The sequence below is a fragment of the Convolutriloba macropyga genome, chromosome 5 (genome assembly GCF_964194025.1).
Source record: "Convolutriloba macropyga chromosome 5, txConMacr16.3, whole genome shotgun sequence".
Classification (NCBI taxonomy): Eukaryota; Metazoa; Xenacoelomorpha; order Acoela; family Convolutidae; genus Convolutriloba; species Convolutriloba macropyga.
The window spans coordinates 11,601,789-11,622,032 of record NC_134472.1 but is presented as its reverse complement, the minus strand read 5'-3'; the positions used below and the strand labels follow the sequence as shown (position 1 = coordinate 11,622,032).

The 20,244-nt window shown below is 35.5% G+C and overlaps 1 protein-coding gene across 3 annotated transcripts in view; it reads left to right on the top strand.

Annotated features, from left to right (window-relative positions):
• Positions 1-1,750: 1,750 nt before the first annotated feature.
• The window catches only part of LOC142339798 (uncharacterized), a 46,339-nt gene continuing 27,845 nt past the window's right edge, over positions 1,751-20,244 (top strand). The window contains exons 1-5 of one of the 3 annotated variants that reach the window (XM_075390070.1): positions 1,751-1,887; positions 2,817-3,053; positions 8,648-8,855; positions 15,158-15,228; positions 16,098-16,250. In XM_075390070.1, the coding sequence (XP_075246185.1) occupies positions 1,859-1,887; positions 2,817-3,053; positions 8,648-8,855; positions 15,158-15,228; positions 16,098-16,250 (698 nt within the window). In that variant the 5' untranslated portion in view covers positions 1,751-1,858. Of the gene's footprint in view, positions 1,914-2,801; positions 3,054-8,647; positions 8,856-15,157; positions 15,229-16,097; positions 16,251-20,244 lie in introns of all 3 variants that reach the window. The other 2 variants (XM_075390072.1, XM_075390071.1) reach the window with 2 other exon arrangements.

Genomic DNA, 20,244 nt, shown 5'->3' with positions numbered 1-20,244 from the left:
GCACTAAAACCTGGTGAAATTAATAAAATCTGATGAACGCACGAAAGTCTGTTGAAGCGCGAAAGTCTGGACATGAACGCACGAAAGTCTGGACATGAACGCACAAAAATTGGTTGAACGCACGAAAATTGGGTGAACGCACGAAAGTCTGGACATGAACGCACAAAAATCGGTTGAACGCACGAAAATTGGGTGAACGCACGAAAGTCTGGACATGAACGCACGAAAGTCTGGACATGAACGCACAAAAATTGGTTTGTTAATAATTTTTTGAAAAAGACTATTCAGAAACTCTATAATAGCCCATTATGTTGCCATAATAAGGTAGTTTTTGAATTTGTATAGAAATAATTGCCAATATTTCGATTTGCAATTGAAATTTTTAAAAGACTGTCGAAATACGTGACCAAAATGTCAAACTTCATGAAAAACAGTCGTTAACTTTGTGAAAAAGACGAGTTAGAAAGTCTGTATTAGCCCGTTTTGTTGCTGTAATAAAGTACTTTATGAATTGTGCAGAAGTTTTGGCCAATATTGCCACGCCCCAGGAATTTTTGCCCAAAAGGAGGGCAATAGGTCCCTCATGTGAATAAGATTTGTTTCCTAATTTGTTCAATTAGCTCTAATTATTAAGATCATTGTAGAGCCTAAATCATTTCAAAACTAATCTTATCAACTGTTTATTGAATTTGATTTCATTTGAGAGGGTAAATGTTCGATGAGTTTTTTCAGCACCCCCAAAATCTAAATTTTCAAGAATTCTAAGGGCGATATTTGCATTTCATTGAAACGAGAGTGCCAAGGTAGGTTGAAGAAACTTTTAGAATAATTGCCTTTAAAATTTAAAAAATCAAGCCCTCATTGTAGCCGATAACACCAAAAATCTAATCCAGAAATTTTTCTTGATGTTGGCGTTATATGCAGCAGATTTTGATTGAAATAAGTTATACTTTCAAACCATAGCTGTGCTAGCTTGTAATAAATGCATACTGTTCATATATGATTATATATAAAATTATTTAGCTTCAACAATGTTCAAAAATTTAGCTTCAACAATCTGCTAGCTTGTTATAATGTTCAAAAACGTTCCTGACAATGTTCAAAAATTTGGCTTTATTAATGTGCTAGCTTGTAATACATGCATACTGTTCATGTATGTTCATGCATAAATTTATTTAGCTTCAACAATGTTCAAATATTTATAAATGTGGGGTGCCAAACTAAACGTGGGGGGATGGGCGCTAGAAGGAAAGATTCTAAGACTTTTATTCTTTCAAATATATTAAAGGAATGACTTAAGATCTTAGGGAACTAAGATTTTGTTCTAACGTATTCAGAGAACCAAAGGGTATTGAAGTGTTAAATTTATTTTGAAATTGAAGTTTGGATATACATTTTTGCAAATTAGTGAAAGAAGTTTTCTTCTTAAAAATACAGAAGTTGGAATAAACCAAACGCCGATTAGTTATAGCGGTTTGATTCAAATGTTAAAAGTTAGATTTCTAACTAAGTCTACTAAGTCTACGAATTTAAGTATAACTTCAGTCTTTCTGACCCAGCTCTCTGCCTCAAATCTTACCGATGTAATCTGACCGATGAAATCGTACCCTGGGGTCTCTAATATATATTACTCAACCATGGGCTCCCAGAGCACGATTAAATCACGCATGTTCATGCGTGTAAATTTGACGATATGGAAATAATCCTGGAGTGACAGACAAAATGGTTCTTTAATAATTACATCAGGACCGTTAACATAAAACGTGGAGCGAAAAGCATATGTGACTAAGCGACTTTTCCCGCTGTTTACTTTTTCAAAAGTGAAACCAAGAAAAACAGTCATAAATATTTAACCAAAATGTTACAGGAAAATCCTACAGATGAAAGGTAGCGGAGTAGTTTCACTTTTTTGGGTAACTGTGAACAAACTAACGTTGGTTTTCTACTTAATTATGGCATTTACAGACTATTATTTAGTTGGAATAATCATTACAATGATTAAAATTTTAATTATAGGTGATCATATTAAACTGTAGGAACAACACTGGAAGGTTTATTGTTTCTTCAATTTCCATTTTTTCGCGCTAATTGAGTTTTAAAACGAACGCTCTATGAAGCCCCTACTTCCATTTAGAAGGCTTAATCGTAAATTTGGATGTATTCTGTTTTGCCCCCCCCCCCCCATCTTAGTGGGCTTATATTTTTTACGCCCCCTGGCGCACGTGCTATTTTTTACATAGTAACGTGCTATATAACAGCATATAATTTGTAACTGTTGAACAATGATTTTCGCAGCTCGTTCAGATATAGTTAACCATGTCAAAAGGAGTGAAATATTCACATGTTTGATTCTTGAACACAATTTTCCCCAAAAAATAAGTTACTTTTAGACTTGTTATTGACAATTATAGGCACAACTTGAAAGCAATTTAACTTGTTAAAAAGGATATAACCTTGTTGCTCGTCGATGTCTGATAAAATTCTCCGGGTCAAGCTCTTCATGAAACTCTCCATTCTCCATGAGTTTTTGACCGATTTTCTAAAACTTGCAAGACTGAACGCAAATCATCACAAGTCTTAGATTATCCGGTATAGACCCTGTAGAAAGCATGAATCTATTCTGTCCCCCCTCCCCATTGTTTTTTACGCTCCCCCGTCGCAAAATAGTATTGTTATATAGCACGGTACTATGAAAAATTAAGGCACACGTGCGCCTCGGGGCCTAAAAGTTATATTCCCGCTAAGCTGGGGGGGGGGGGGGGGTTGAATAGATCCCAGAGAGCATAGGCATCCTTTTGAAGAGGTTCTTGATTTAGCCCTCAACCAATGGACCAAGAACCGTTCTATACATCTGGGCTCCGTCCAGAGTGGCAGGAATTAATAACAAACTATGGAATTGACAGTTCTTCCATTGGAACCCCAGTTGAATCTGCCAACTACCCAAACTTTGCTCCTCCCTTACTTGAAACAACTCCTCTGCTTCATTTTCAAACCGGTTTACAAATTCACCCCAGAGATAATGAGCGGCTCTGGAATTATTTCTGGACTAGCAGGTTAGATTTTGGGAGCTTTGGGATCCTTTCTTTACGCCATGTCTTAAAGCGATGATGAGCCATGCCTTAAAAAGTACATTTGTAAATCATTATGGTCTTTACTATTATATTCCACTCCAGACCCCACCTACCCATTACCAAAATCACAGCGTAAAAAGCTCACGCAAATAATGCGCTGAAACATTGTAAGAAATTCACGGAATCCGCGAAGTGATTCTAGATATTAAGGCAGAATTTTGAAGTGACTTCTACAGAGTCACTTAATCATGCTTAAAACACGAAACGCGCACGTTTTAAAATGACCAAAGTCAACGGAAGTCAACTTTTGTCTAAGTAGCAACTTCTGGCATTTTAACTTCTGGCACTGCAGACTTTCGGCATTATAAAATGTGCACGTGAGTGTTTTAAGCGTTTTTCAGTGTTTTTCTTAGAAAACGTAAGCCATTAATGGAAGATCAAATTAATTGGCAACAAAATGAGAAAACAGCGCTAAAAAGTACTGAAATGCGCTAAAACTGTTTAAGAAATGCGCTTAAATTTGAACACATATCTGAAGCAGTTTTAGGAGCATTTCATCCTATAATTATGGAACTATTTTGGGTTTTTGGATTCTGGAAATTTTATTGCATTCTGCGCATTTTTTTGAAACAAAATAAAGCGATTAAACGGCGCTGGCACATCAACCCGGTGATGAAAGCTCGCGCTTGTAGTACATAAACAGTACATGCCCGGGTTGAGGTTTTTGGGTAAATTTTTGCAAGAAATGCGGTGAATGCGGTGAATTTTTGTAAGAAATGCGGTGATTGCGGTGAATGCGGGGAAATAAAAAAATTCACTGAATTTCTTTAAAAAATTTGCAGCAAAATTCACCGTATTTCTTACAAAAATTCAACGCATCGACGTTTGTGGCAAATTAGTGTAAGAAATGTTGTGAAAGCGGTGAATGCCGTGAAAAAAAACAATTCACCACATTTCACCGCAGTTCTTACAAAACCTCACCCAGTTGGCACAGTGGACTCAGCAGTGCAAGGCATGCCGGAGGTCAGGGTTCGAACCCCTGTGGAGACGATTCTTTTTTGTAAGAACACTGAGAACGCGGTGAAAACAAATAATTCACCACGATTCGCCGCATTCAGCGCAAAAAGATGTAAGAAATATGCAGTGAAATTATTTTTTTCACCGCATTTCACCGCATTTCACCGCATTTCTTACGAAAATTCAACGCCAAACCTCGACCCGGCTGAGTTATGATGAATTGAGGAATAATATGCGATTGAACTGGAAGGAGGAGGGCGCAAACAGAGAATTTCCAAACTTTCAGGAAACTATATCTTACTTGATAAAATTTACCAAAAACTTCAAAAGAAGCCCCCTCCCGGACATTCTGCTCGTACTATGCCATATCAAGCTCTCTGTTACCACATCTTAAGATTACCAAATGATCTATCAAAAAATTTTCATCTAATATTTTTATCTTAAAATCAGAATTACCAGGAGCCCATTAATTTTGATATTCTGATATTCAGTTTCTGTTTGACCAAAACTTATTAGAAGCTTCTGTTTCCCCGCATATATTAGACAAAGAGCTAGCTGAAAGATCGAGACAATTTTTCTGACCATAATGGCCAACACTGTCAAGACTATATGATTTGATACACGATCAAAGCATCAAAAATTATAAATCAAATAATGAAGTCTAGCTACTCTTTCAAGAGCCAAAGCAAGTAATTTTTGTCACATTTTTCAACCAATTTTTTATAACTTATGGTCTACATTTTCAGCCATTTTTTTCGGAGCTTATTTTAAACTTTAAATTTGAACATTTTACGTTAATTTCCTTTCCGTCCCCAAAATGTGGAATTTTGGAACTACTTACCTAATAAGAAATCCAAGAGTTTAAGCCACACATGGTTGATCGAGGTTATTAAATCCAGTTCAGTGATTTCAATCAAGGTCTACTTAATTTTTCACAAAAAGGAATTAAATGCATATTTTGTTTATTAGAAATACTTTCACTTTTACCATAAAATCTTCTGAAGGTATTCAACATTAAAAAAAAGATATAGCCAAATTCTGATGCAGCATTATAAACTGCAAGGTAAGAAAAGATAAATGTGTTGCCATGAACGTCCTAGATGAAGCGATTTTTTTTCTGCTGCACCCATCCACAAGACTGAAAATTCGAAACAAAAACAAAGCGAAAAAATTAATGATCAATAGTTTATGCCAAAACTGTTTCGTAATAGTGCAATACCGTTAACCAGTTAAAGAGTTCCGATGATACGTAAATACATTGTTAAATGGACCCTGTTACCGGACATACCATAACATCGCGTTAATCATATTTGCTTTTGTCATAAAAGTAGAATTTCTTGGAACCATAAGAGACAAAAAAACAGGTCTTTCCCATTATTCCAAACCGACTAAATTGGAGACTCCCAAGACAATAGAAATACGATAAAAGAGTAGTTTTAAGTTATATGATCACTATGTTGGGGGACTATATATGAGAAACAATCTGAAAAACGAGCACAAACTTCGAATAGCAACTTCATTTTTTTAAAATAAAAACCCTTTGTTGAAAATGCATTAACACATTGATTGCTTTCTTAAACTAAATTCCGGTCAAAGACCAGTTAACAATCCGGAGCAACAATTTAGGACATTACTATTTTAAGATTGTTTGGATGTGTACTCCAGTTGAGAGGGCGAATTTATGAAAAGACTTATAAAGTCGACATGGGGAAGTTTCCCTACCTTAAATACATGGTCGACTCCCTTTATAACGTCGACCTAAAGTCTTTTCATAAGTCGGCCAATAGTTTTTTCATATCCAATATTGGTCGACTCTAGGGTCTTTTCGGACCCGGATAATGGTCGACCCATAGTCTGTCTGTTCATAGATGATACCGCCGACCTAAAGTCTTTTCATAAGTCGACCAATGGTCTTTTCATACCAGTACGGTCGACCTAAAGTCTACTTCATAGGTCTTTTTACCAAATATTTGGTGCATTTTTAGGGGTTCATGGGTTCATTAAATCCCAGTGTTGAGCACTCCGTATGTACAAAGATGAAATCAAATGCACTAGAAACATCTCAATGATGTAAAATAGAAGAACAATATGTTGGCCGGAACAAAGATTTTTTAAAGAAGAAATTTTGTCCTTGGCCAAAAGTTTTTGCCAACTGAAGCAAAACCATTAACAATTGCAACTACATTATATGCAAAAACGCTTCAGTTAAAACCCAAGGTCGACCAGTGCCATATCGGTCGACTTAAAGTAGTTCATGACCATATCGGTTGACCGAAAGTCGACCATGACCATATCGGTCGACCTAAAGTGGAGCATGACCATTAGGGTCAACCTAAAGCCGACCAAGACTATTAGGGTCGACCTAAAAACATTTCATACCCAACATTGGTCGACCACGGTCTTTTTATACCCGATATTGGTCGACCACGGTCTTTTCATAATTCGATATCTCAACTGGGGTACTATTCAATTTTGAGCGCATTCTTGCTGCAATTGATGATAACGCAAACATTTTCCAGATCATAGCCTCATCCCATTTCATTCAGACTGCTGCAGCTTTTGTTCTGCTCGAATAATAGGTACATTCAGAGACCCTTTGGGTAGCATTTCACTTGTTTGTGTGCTACAAACTTCTGACAAGTCCGAGAAGTTTTGCAAAGCTTAAACAATATTAAATCAGTTAATATGGACCAGCTACTCTTACAATTCGAAGAGAATGAATCAAGTTAATCTGATTAATAGCCGTCCTCATCTTCTCACCAGGCTATATTTGCCCTCCTTTTTTACAATTCAAAAGTTTTGAATTGTTCTTGAGCGCTGTCTTTTCTATGACTCGAAGGAGTATCGGAGACGTTATTTGACAAATTTCAGACAAATTTTTTAGCCTATTATGTCCTGTCAATTTTCTGCTGTTGTGTGCTCTTGGAATATTTAAAAATAAGTTAATTTTTGTCTAAATTGTTTTTAAGAGCTTCTTTTTTTCATGAAGTGACTTCACATAATATATTAAATCTCATGAGTGATATCAGTATGTACGAATTATTTAATGAGCTGTTTTCTTTGGCAAAACTAGCTCTTCAAAAGTTTCCGGAATTTTTCCGGTCACATTTTTTTAAAACCTGTCCACATATTTTCCTGATTTTGAAGTCATATTGAAGTGACGATTTTAATCACGCCGAAGCAGGAAGTAGAGCAAAAAATTGAGTGGTTTTGTGGCTTAAAATGTTTTTACTTTAATTTCAAAAGAAATTGAGAAAACGTTGTTCGAACAAAATTTGCTTTCTCGCTGGTTGCTTTTTGTTCTCATGAGTCTGTTTGACTTTGATTTCTACTGTTTTTTTCCACTTTCATTATCAGATCTCTATTTCTATATGATTTTCTCAATCCCTTTATAGTCCATTCTGAGTCCAATTTTTTGTTTAGTCAATTAAATTTCAATTGTTTCGTGACGTGTCTTGCTATGTTTTTTATTTTGCGGAATAATTATTTTTTGCACTTTACCCCATTATGTTACATATCTGCTTGAATTCTTTTTGACTTATATAGAGTAGTTTCATTGTTGGCTTGTTCTAATTAAACTGCTTTCAAACAGCAGTTGAACAGCAACGCAATCTAAAATAAACAGAAACAGTGTCAAAACACGCAATCGAAAACAGAAACGGGATAGCCAGTAGAGCCCAAATTTAGATGACTGCTACACAAAGTTTTTTCTTATAAGTCTTATTTACCATCTCAAAAGCCTATTGATATTAACTGCTTCTTATTGTGAAACAGGAGTACGTCTGACAACAAAATGAAATCAAAATAGTCGCAGCTTAAAGAACATTTCTTACATCAATCCATTTTTTCCGATTTTTTTTCTGTTTTTTTTTCAGTCTTAATCGGGGTTATGGGAATGAAAAGCGGCTGTTTTCTGGCAATCTACAGACTTTTCTAAAGCATATTTTGACATCTTGTCTATTTAATCGCCCTCAAACGACGTTTGTAGCAATTATGTTAGTCCTTGTGGTCCTTTTTATGCAATTTTTCGATTGACTGATTTTTCGTCGGACCAATTTGACTTTTGGTCCTCAAAAACGGAATGAACAGTTAGCACCCAGAGAGCCTTAGGTTCTCCTAAAGTTTTCAGTTCACCAGTTTCCAAGTATTTGATTCTCAGAAACTGTTTTGGAGACGCATAGTCATGGCTTGAAGTGCGGTTCTTAGAGTTTGAACCCGACACTTTCCACCTCCCCCACGCCTTACAACCCCCACTCCCATCCCCCATCAGCCCTTCAACCCCCCACTCCTTCACATCGTTCAGGCCGTAAGGACATAGCCCCGTTCTGTGAAAGAACCCCCGAAGCTAACCACGTGCCAGTCGTTTGAGAGCAATTCGCCCGACGTTAGTCAGTTATGTTTCACCTTCTTCATCTATTCATCAGGAAACAATTGAGATCAATTAGGCGATAATTGACCAGACAGTGATATAGCCGACAGATTGTATATAATGTCCAATTTAAAAAGCCAAAGGTCATAGTGTATCAAAAAAACAAAAGTTTCTTAACTCTTGATTGCAGATCGATTGCTGAGCAGAGCGACGCCTTCGGAACCCGGCCAATGTTGCTAGGATGGCTGATGTACTCAGATCAACATAACGACAACTTAAACTTGATCAGGGATCCCAGCACATTTAAGACAGTCATGCTGACACTCGAAGGATTCATACCATCTGATTTTCCAAACGAACCTCAATCATTTTACTTAACCCTATTCACTTGGTCTAAGGTGCGCTCTCCCCATCATTTGTTAGCAATGATAACAAGGAAGATCGGTAAAATGCACTCCATTCCTTCAAATAAAATACAGATTCGAAATTAAATGGTTTGTACAGTTGAAGCGTATCTTCATTAAAAACACATGTGGTCTAACAGGATGAAAATGTTGAACACCATAGTTCAAAAATAGGTCCAATTTTGCTTACAATTTTTCACATCAACATTCTCCGGATCTAGAAGTAGAACTCCAACAAAGATGCCTATTTCAAGACATGCAGAAAAGTGTATAGAAAAGCAAAAACCCACTTTAGTTCTAGCAAATGCAAGTGACAGCCGGACAAAAAACGGACATAGGGGGAAAAGAAGCTGCAATGTTTTTGAGAAAATTATGTAATTTTTCTATAGCAATTTTTTTAAACCGAACTGCTACTAATATTTGAGCTCAGCTGAAAGGAAAGGCCAAAGGTTGAAAACTGGCATTTGAAAAAAAAAGATATTGGAAATCAAAATTTAGGCCGCATTTGGAAAAACGTTTCCAATTACTTAACAGAAAAACCACTGACACAAATTTCTTATTGTAAGTAGCGAACGAATTTGAGGCTATTATTGGTCTCGTGGTGATGGCAAGTTACTTTTTAGTTCCTTTCAAATGAAATTCGTAGAAATTATATTAGTTCTGTTAGTCTTTTTTAATTCAATTCGCTGCTGGTCTTCTTTATCCGTAATATCAACTTTCCGTCTGGTATTTTTTTGTTTGATCATTTGACGTTTTGTCCAGAACAACCGGATAAATACAAAAGCCCTGAGAGAAGCACTATGCTTAGCAGTTTTCTTAGAGACCTGAGCTTTACTAGTCTCCAACACAGGTCGAGGTGTCACCGCCATTCAACGGAAAATCATGTAAGATAAGCGGTGAATGCGATGAAACTATATAAATCAGGCGGTGAATGCGGTGGAAAAAAGAACTTTATCGCCTGGTAGGGGTGAAATTACATAAAATCACCGCTTTGCAAAAATGTTCAAATTGTGTGCAATTAGTGGTGAATGCGGTGAAATTACATAAAACCACCGCTCAACTTTTTGGTGAAATAACATAAATTCACCGGTTAGAAAACGCTTTGAATTGTTTTTTGTCCAACGAAGTTAAGAAAAATTTATTAAAGGATGCACGGAAAATTTACCCACGAATAATCATATCTTTTTGAAACTTTTTTAAGCGGTGAATTTGTGTAATTTCATCACCAGACTAAGCAGTGAACTTGCAAAAAGATTACCACATTTCACCGCTAAAGTTTGTAATTTCACCGCTAATCTTACAAAAATTCAACGCGCATGTTTTGCAGAAAGTAGAGCGATTTTGATTTAAATTCAGAACAAAAGTAATTGTTTGTTTGTGAGAGGTGGCACAGTGGAAGAAGAATGTGTATACATACAGGAGGCGAGAGGTTCGAATCCATGTAAGTCCGGAAAATTGTAGTAAGCGTTCAAACGTGGTGCCTTTTTGTAAGTTCACGCTCACTCTAGCGGTGAAATTATATAATTTCACCGATTTCACCGCAAAAATATGTACAGAACTTGCGGTGAAAGAAAACAACTGTTCACTGCTTATCTTACATTTTTTTGGTTTTTCCTCAACCCGGGAAGTATGCCATTCGCCGAAATTGTTCAGGACGTGGTTGAGGAACTGTTGAGGAAACAAATATTGTTGTGAAAATAGTGCTTAAATTTGATTTTTTCACCTTCTTGCCCCACCTGCATCATTTAAGCTTAAAGTAAGGCGTATTTAGGTATTAAGGAAGCAAACCACTTGCCAGTAGTTTGAGAGTAATTGGCCCGACATTAGTCGGTTATATTCAGAACTTTTGAAGTGTTCTGGTTTTTTCCCATATCATACTTAGGGACTGAAAACTAATAATTTTTGTCATCTTAAACGGAAGTTGACTGTGATCTCAATTGGAAAATAGGTCATGAATCTATTGATGAATCAAAAATTATTTAAAAGATGTATTACATCTGTGTTCAATAAATCACTAATTCGCTCTATACAAGATTTCGAAGAGGTAATTAACTATAACTTGCAAGAAATTTATATAAATTTTTTCAAGCGAGTTCGAATTTTTTGTTTTCTCCACAGTGAACAAAGGGGAAACAAGAGGTGTTCAAACTAAGAGATGATAATTTCATCAAAACTAATTTTGCGTCAGTTCTGTCCTGTGCGTCCAATATGCTTCATTTATACAATTATATTTCCGTTAAACTATTTTTAAATGCTCTTGAACGAAGTTCATAGCAATTCTTGTAAACGTGTTGGTCTTTTTTATGCAAATTTTTCGCTTGACAATTTTGCGCTTTTCTTCTAGAACATTCTTTGACTTCTCAAGTGACTCGCTTTCGTTCCTCATTTTTGAGTGGTCTCTATTGCTCTCACTTCGAAGGAAAGCTTGTTGGTAATATAAACTTGATTGCAGCAAAGGGAAACTAAGGGAAAAATAGAACAGTGGTTAGTGCAAAAGGTTCTGAAGCGTGATGTCAATGGTTCGAATCTCGGTGGGGAAAAATTTTTGCACCCGACTGTCGTTCGAGAGCAATTCTTCCGACATTATTCGGTTTATGTTTTTTCTTTAGTTTTGAGGAGGGATAAAATACTACTAATGGAAGGGACTGACTTGAATTCATTTCAATATATGTGAATCTGATATCCTGGTCTGATACATGGCGAGATTCAACAGAAGTGAGTTTTATGGTTTTGGAATGTTTCAGAACTTTGCAGAGGAGCTGTTTGTGGATGATAAGTCTGCCATGAGAAATAACTTAACCACTGAAGGAGAGACGTAAGTTGCTTCAGCCGTCAAATTTTGAACCAACTGGAAATTTCAATTTTATACTTTGACCTTTCGCAATATTCCAGCTGATGATCGAATAGATCCCAATTTACATTTGAAACAGTGGTTCTAGTCAGTAAATTTGTCTTGTCGGGAATTTATACAAGAATACAAACTACTACCTAATACCTAATACCTACAATTAGGTCGACGTAATTCTATGCGAATGTACGAGACTGATCAACACTAATTCGGTTGTGATAAATTCATTTCAAGTCTCAAGGGCTTTGATTCACAATTCTGTGTTATTTTCCGACACTATATCACGTTACATTTTTTTTCCACTATCAGTATAAAATTCAAATTTCAAAATTATTTGGATATAATTTTAGTTAAGGAGATATGATTTGATTAATTGCTCTCAAACGAAGTTTGTAGCATTTATTTTAGTCATGTAATCATATATGCAATTTATCGCTTGACTGATTTTTCGTCTTACGCTTTTGACTTTTCGTCCTCAAAAACGAGATAAACAGGTAATGCCCGGAGGGCAATAAGGGCTCTTAGAGGTCTTCGGATTACTAAACTCTAAGTATGCAATTCGCCGAACTGTTTTAGAAATATAATTTCATGTGTTAAAGCCAGTTCATAAATTCGAACTTAGAGTACTTTGTAGCGTAACCTTAACTGTAAATAAACCTTAAGTAGATTTACCTGAAAATCACATAAAAGTTCCAGTACCGTTGTTTAACAAATTGTTTCCACCTGAATTGAACCCGAATTTACCTGAATTTTACCTTAAATCAACCTGAAATTTTCAGGTAAAAAACTATTGTTGCATATGATTAAATAGTCGATGTTACAGATTAGTTTGAGACGCAGGAATTGATGAACAGATTGCAAATGGTGCTCTAGTTTACAGGGATGCAAGGACGAGAAGGTTGAGGGGACAAAACGTGTCCGAGCACTGTTCGCCCGCATCACTGCGCGAAGCAATCAAAAACAATCCTGATGTTTTGTATGTAAACAACATTTTCCTGAAAGTAAAGAGCAATCTTGAAAATTTGCTGATAAAATTTGCAATAATGTAGGCGGACAAAAATTATACGAATTTTTTTTTTTAAAAAAAGTGAAATCATGGCCGCAGGCTCATGTCACAGACAGAAATTGGTATGTCCAGACCTTGCCAGACGGTTGAGGTCCATCAGACCGTTTTACACAGAAATGTATTTTGTTCAGACCTTCGTTTGTTCACGCCTGCATTCACCAGACTTTCATGCATTCGCCAGACTATACAGTAATCATTTTCATAATTTCGTTCGTTTTTCAATGTTTCCAAACTATCCGACGTTGAACGCACAACCCCTACGTGTGTTAATTCATCTCAGCATGGCTAGGCTGCAATCACGTAGGTACCTTCGCAAATAATGTCTACCAAAAAATTGAAAACTCCAAAACCCAAATTTGATCAAATCTCCCCCACTGATTCTGGAATTTTTATCTGATAAGATGCTGATCAAAAATCTTGACCCTGTAAGATCTTATCTTGTCTTGCTCGTAAAAATTCTGCCCTATGTGAACTTTGATCGTGTAGTATCTGATAAGATAATTATCAGGTCCTATAAGATAATAATTTCAATTTTGCTCAATCTTATAAGATCTGATAAGTATCTTATCGGATCTTACACAGTAAAAGTTTACGGAGGGCAGTATTTTCATCGTGTAAGATCTGATAACATGTTTTATTGATTTCAATATCAACGTATGACGAAGTCAAGTTCCTGCGAAAGTTAAAAAAAAAATCGGTCAACTATACAATTATGATACAAAAAATGTTTATTAATAGCCGCCCTCATCTTCTCACCCGGATATCATAGGAGCACCCAATTTATTAAAGGATGCAGGGAAAATTTACCCACGAATAATCATATCTTTTTGAAACTTTTTTAAGCGGTGAATTTGTGTAATTTCATCACCAGACTAAGCAGTGAACTTGCAAAAGATTACCACATTTCACCGCTAAAGTTAGTAATTTCACCGCTAATCTTACAAAAATTCAACGCGCATGTTTTGCAGAAAGTAGAGCGATTTTGATTTAAATTCAGAACAAAAGTAATTGTTTGTTTGTGAGAGGTGGCACAGTGGAAGAAGAATGTGTATACATACAGGAGGCGAGAGGTTCGAATCCGTGTAAGTCCGGAAAATTGTAGTAAGCGTTCAAACGTGGTGCATTTTTGTAAGTTCACGCTCACTCTAGCGGTGAAATTATATAATTTCACCGATTTCACCGCAAAAATATGTACAGAACTTGCGGTGAAAGAAAACAACTGTTCACTGCTTATCTTACATTTTTTTGGTTTTTCCTCAACCCGGGAAGTATGCCATTCGCCGAAATTGTTCAGGACGTGGTTGAGGAACTGTTGAGGAAACAAATATTGTTGTGAAAATAGTGCTTAAATTTGATTTTTTCACCTTCTTGCCCCACCTGCATCATATAAGCTTAAAGTAAGGCGTATTTAGGTATTAAGGAAGCAAACCACTTGCCAGTAGTTTGAGAGTAATTGGCCCGACATTAGTCGGTTATATTCAGAACTTTTGAAGTGTTCTGGTTTTTTCCCATATCATACTTAGGGACTGAAAACTAATAATTTTTGTCATCTTGGAAGTTGACTGTGATCTCAATCGGAAAATAGGTCATGAATCTATTGATGAATCAAAAATTATTTAAAATATGTATTACATCTGTGTTCAATAAATCACTAATTCGCTCTATACAAGATTTCGAAGAGGTAATTAACTATAACTTGCAAGAAATTTAAATAAATTTTTTCGAGCGAGTTCGAATTTTTTGTTTTCTCCACAGTGAACAAAGGGGGAAACAAGAGGTGTTCAAACTAAGAGATGATAATTTCATCAAAACTAATTTTGCGTCAGTTCTGTCCTGTCCGTCCAATATGCTTCATTAATACAATTATATTTCCGTTAAACTATTTTTAAATGCCCTTGAACGAAGTTCATAGCAATTTTTGTAAACGTGTTGGTCTTTTTTATGCAAATTTTTCGCTTGACAATTTTGCGCTTTTCTTCTAGAACATTCTTTGACTTCTCAATTGACTCGCTTTCGTTCCTCATTTTTGAGTGGTCTCTATTGCTCTCACTTCGAAGTAAAGCTTGTTGGTAATATAAACTTGATTGCAGCAAAGGGAAACTAAGGGAAAAATAGAACAGTGGTTAGTGCAAAAGGTTCTGAAGCGTGAGGTCAATGGTTCGAATCTCGGTGGGGAAAAATTTTTGCACCCGACTGTCGTTCGAGAGCAATTCTTCCGACATTATTCGGTTTATGTTTTTTCTTTATTTTTGAGGGGGGATAAAATACTACTAATGGAAGGGACTGACTTGAATTCATTTCAATATATGTGAATCTGATATCCTGGTCTGATACATGGCGAGATTCAGCAGAAGTGAGTTTTATGGTTTTGGAATGTTTCAGAACTTTGCAGAGGAGCTGTTTGTGGATGATAAGTCTGCCATGAGAAATAACTTAACCACTGAAGGAGAGACGTAAGTTGCTTCAGCCGTCAAATTTTGAACCAACTCGAAATTTCAATTTTATACTTTGACCTTTCGCAATATTCCAGCTGATGATCGAATAGATCCCAATTTACATTTGAAACAGTGGTTCTAGTCAGTAAATTTGTCTTGTCGGGAATTTATACAAGAATACAAACTACTACCTAATACCTAATACCTACAATTAGGTCGACGTAATTCTATGCGAATGTACGAGACTGATCAACACTAATTCGGTTGTGATAAATTCATTTCAAGTCTCAAGGGCTTTGATTCACAATTCTGTGTTATTTTCCGACACTATATCACGTTACATTTTTTTTCCACTATCAGTATAAAATTCAAATTTCAAAATTATTTGGATATAATTTTAGTTAAGGAGATATGATTTGATTAATTGCTCTCAAACGAAGTTTGTAGCATTTATTTTAGTCATGTAATCATATATGCAATTTATCGCTTGACTGATTTTTCGTCTTACGCTTTTGACTTTTCGTCCTCAAAAACGAGATAAACAGGTAATGCCCGGAGGGCAATAAGGGCCCTTAGAGGTCTTCGGATTATTAAACTCTAAGTATGCAATTCGCCGAACTGTTTTAGAAATATAATTTCATGTGTTAAAGCCAGTTCATAAAGTCGAACGCAGAGTACCTTGTAGCGTAACCTTAACTGTAAATAAACCTTAAGTAGATTTACCTGAAAATCACATAAAAGTTCCAGTACCGTTGTTTAACAAATTGTTTCCACCTGAATTGAACCCGAATTTAACTGAATTTTACCTTAAATCAACCTGAAATTTTCAGGTAAAAAAACTATTGTTGCATATGATTTAACATGTGATTAAATAGTCGATGTTACAGATTAGTTCGAGACGCAGGAATTGATGAACAGATTGCAAATGGTGCTCTAGTTTACAGGGATGCAAGGACGAGAAGGTTGAGGGGACAAAACGTGTCCGAGCACTGTTCGCCCGCATCACTGCGCGAAGCAATCAAAAACAATCCTGATGTTTTGTAAGTAAACAACATTTTCCTGAAAGTAAAGAGCAATCTTGAAAAATTTGCAGATAATATTTGCAATAATGTAGGCGGACAAATATTATACCAAATTTAAAAAAAGTGAAATCATGACCGCAGGCTTATGTCCCAGACAGAAATTAGCATGTCCAGACCGTGCCAGACGGATGAGGTCCATCAGACCGTTTTACACAGAAATGTATTTTGTTCAGACCTTCGTTTGTTCAAGCATGCATTCACCAGACTTTCATGCATTCGCCAGACTATAGAGTAATCATTTTCATAATTTCGTTCGTTTCTCGATGTTTCCAAACTATCCGACATTGAACACACAACCGCTACGTGTGTTAATTCATCTCAACATGGCTAGGCTGCGATCACGTAGGTACCTTTGCAAATAATGTCTACCAAAAAATTGAAAACTCCAAAACCCAAATTTGATCAAAGCGCCCCAGTGATTCGGGAATTTTTATCTGATAAGATGCTGATCAAAAATCTTTATCCTGTAAGATCTTATCTGGTCTTGCACGTAAAAATACTGTCCTATGTGAACTTTACTCGTGTAAGATCTGATAAGATAATTATCAGATCCTATAAGATAATAATTTCAATTTTGCACAATCTTTCAAGATCTGATAAGTATCTTATCGGATCTTACACGATAAAAGTTCACGGAAGGCCGTTTTTTTCGTGTAAGATCTGATGTTTAATGTTTTCACTATTGACCTATAACGCAGTCAAGTTCCTATGAAAGTAAAAAAAAATAATTGGTGAACTACGCAATTATGAAACAAAACATTTTTTAAGTCTATTTCGGCGGCAGTTTTAATCTGAGTCTCAACTAGGTAGCCATTCATATTTTTTTGGTTTTTAAAAAAAAATTCAGTCTAATTTGATAATCAGGCCTTCAGAAAAAACCCTTGATCCTCGAATATCTATTTTTCACAATATCTTATAAGTCTCAAAAACATTGTGTGATAATTTCGCTCTTTTTTCATCTTTGTCACAATAATTTCATCTTTGTCGCTCTGACACTCCAGTGTTGCATGCTGTAGCTCTATGGCTACTGCTTAAAAGCAACTCTGAAATGTTTTCAATTTAATGGAAATGCTATACTCAAAGTGCTCTCATTGTCCAAGTTCTTTAAAAAATCATCAAAAACGTTGAGCTTTCCAAATGCTTATATTAAATGATATTTTAAGATATATATAAGATTTTACAGGATAAACATCTTTTTTTTCAGGCAGAATTTCCATCGTGTAAGATTTTATCAGACCTGAAAAATTTTGTGATCGTGTAAGACCTGATGAATTGTCTTACAAGGTCTTAGTCAGGCGACACATAATTTATAAGTATTTGTAAGACATTTTTGCAAGAAGTTTGTTTGATTGTGCACAATAAAAATTTATCAATTGTCTGGGGCATTGTGACTATGTGCAGATGTTTATTAAATGATAATTTTTCTTACAATATTGACCGGTAACTATATATTTACCTGATGTTTCATTTGATGCCTCATTTGTTACAGTGTTTTCGTCGTAAAATTGATAAATGGAGTTTTTATAATAAACAATAATCTTTTTGTCAACTCTACCCTTTATAAATAGAACACCAAATTTCTAGAACATCAAACCTGACAAAAACTCTAGATTGCCTGGCAACTCTTAAAATAGTTTTCATAATATCGGCTTGCGTTTCCGATGATTGTTCAACCGTTTAATTGATCACGAACGGAATTCGAGCAAAAATTTTTGAAAGTGTGTGTTTTATGCAAATAGTTTACTTGACGCTTTTAATTGCTCTCAAGCGAAATTTGTAGCACCTATATGAGTTCTGTTGATCTTTTTTTTACAATATTTCGCTTGACCGATTTTTTGTCTCAAGCATTTGACTTTTCGTCTTCAAAAACGAGATAAACAGGTAGCGCCCAGCGGGAATTAAGTGCTCTTAGAGCCTTTCAGCTCTGTTTCAGCTCAAACTTTTTCGAAGACTTAATTATGGTGCGATAGGCAGTTCTTAGAGGTTGAAGACACCCGCACTGTTGAACCCCCCCAACCCACAATTGCGCCCCATCCCCCCACTATTGCCCCCACCCCCCTCCACCACGCTGTTGCCCCCACCCCAGATTTTCAAAAAATTTCGTCATTTTCTAAGTTTTTGCAGGCCTGGGTGTTCAAGGACCTCCTCTACTGATTTTTAATAGGTTAGTGCATAGTTTCTGGAGGTAGTGGAATGGTTTCAACATTTTAGCATCACTAATTTAAGCCTTTTTTTGACAAAACGTGCAATCTTTTTCAACTTTTTTGACAGTTTTTATTATTATTCACATCTTTCCAGACACGCGGGCCAGAAAGCGTCCTTCAGGAAATGATTATAAATTACTGAAAAAATTATTTGCCGTGGAATAGCGTTCAAATTTTAGCAATTTTCATTAATAAAATTTGAATTTTTTTTGAAAACTTTGTCGATTTTTAGATTTCTGTAGCCTCAAGAGCCAAGGAACCTCCTCTAGGGTTTGAAAATAGGTTATTGTATAGTTTCTAAGAAAAATGCAAAGTTTTTCAGGGTTTCAACACCACGAATTTTAGCAATTTTTTTTTACAAAACCTGCAAATAATTTTTTCAATTTTTTTACAATTGTTTTCATTATTCAGGTTTTTCAGCCTATCAGAAAACCTCCGTAGAGTCTGATATTAGGCGACTGGAAAATTTTTTTGGCCATTTATTAGTTTTCAACTTTTATTATCACAAAGTTTAGCAGTTTTTTATGCAACTTGCAATTTTTTCAATTTTTTTGAATTTTTTTCACTTTTTTAGGCTTCTCCAGAGCCACATAGGCTCAAGAGCCACATAAAGTCCTCTAGGGTTTGGTTATAGGTTACTGAACAGCTTCTAGATGTAATGGAATGTTTTTCAAGATTTTAATTTTAGCTTTATTAAAAAAAATAGTTGCAGTTTTTCAAGTTTTTTTTAATCTTTTGAAATTTTCCTTTTTTTCCGGCACCAGGGTCCTAAGGACCCCCTCCAAGGTTTGATGAAAAGCTGTCGCATAGTTTTTAGAATTAATGGAATGATTATCAAAATTTTAATGACTCGAGCTTTACCAATTTTTTGATAAAATTTTAAATTTTTTCAAATTTTCGGAAAAATTATTATTATGTTCCAAGTTTATGGGTCTTTATAAGCCAATGAAACTATTTCAAGCTTGAAATAAGGATACTGTATGGTTTTTTGAGACAATGAAATGGTTTTGAAGATTTTAAAGGATAGAAACTTAGCAAAATTATTTTAAAATTGCGATTGTTTTCAAAATTTGCGAATATTTTTGTCCTTCTCTGAATTTATCAATCATTACTGCCCAACGAAGCTTTTCAAGTCTTGCAGATGAATTGCTTTACAGAAGAACTCAAGAAACAAACATAAACAAAAATAAACTCACTTTACAGAAACAAAAAATATTTTTTCACTGTAACATCTGGAAGCTTTTTTTTAAAATTTGCAATATTTTGCAAATTTATAAAAAATATCAGTTTTTTTATCTGATTTATTTACTCAGAAGGATAGAAAACTAAAAGTGGCCCAGTCGAATCAAGTTAAAGTTAGCCCCACTAAACCTTGGCTAGCTACTGAAAAAACCAACTGCTCACCGGTCGTCTGAGAGCCATTCGCCCGACGTAAGTCAGTTATGTTTGTGCTTTTGTTCCAAAATATTCTTTGACTTTCGAGCGATTTTTTCACACTTAGTTCTTCACTTTGCAGAGATCTAGATTACCCTCGGTCTGGAATAAAGTTCGTTGGTTATAAGGATTATGAGCGAGGAAAATATTTTGCAGCCATAGAACCTTTAAAAGCCAGGCCTCTCTAAATCAAACTGCACCCGTCTGTCGTTCAAGAGCAATTCATCCACGTTAATCGCTTTTTGTTTGTTTTAACAAAAATACATCAAATGTCAGAAAAAAAACCAGAAAATATCATTTCTTTGCAATCATAG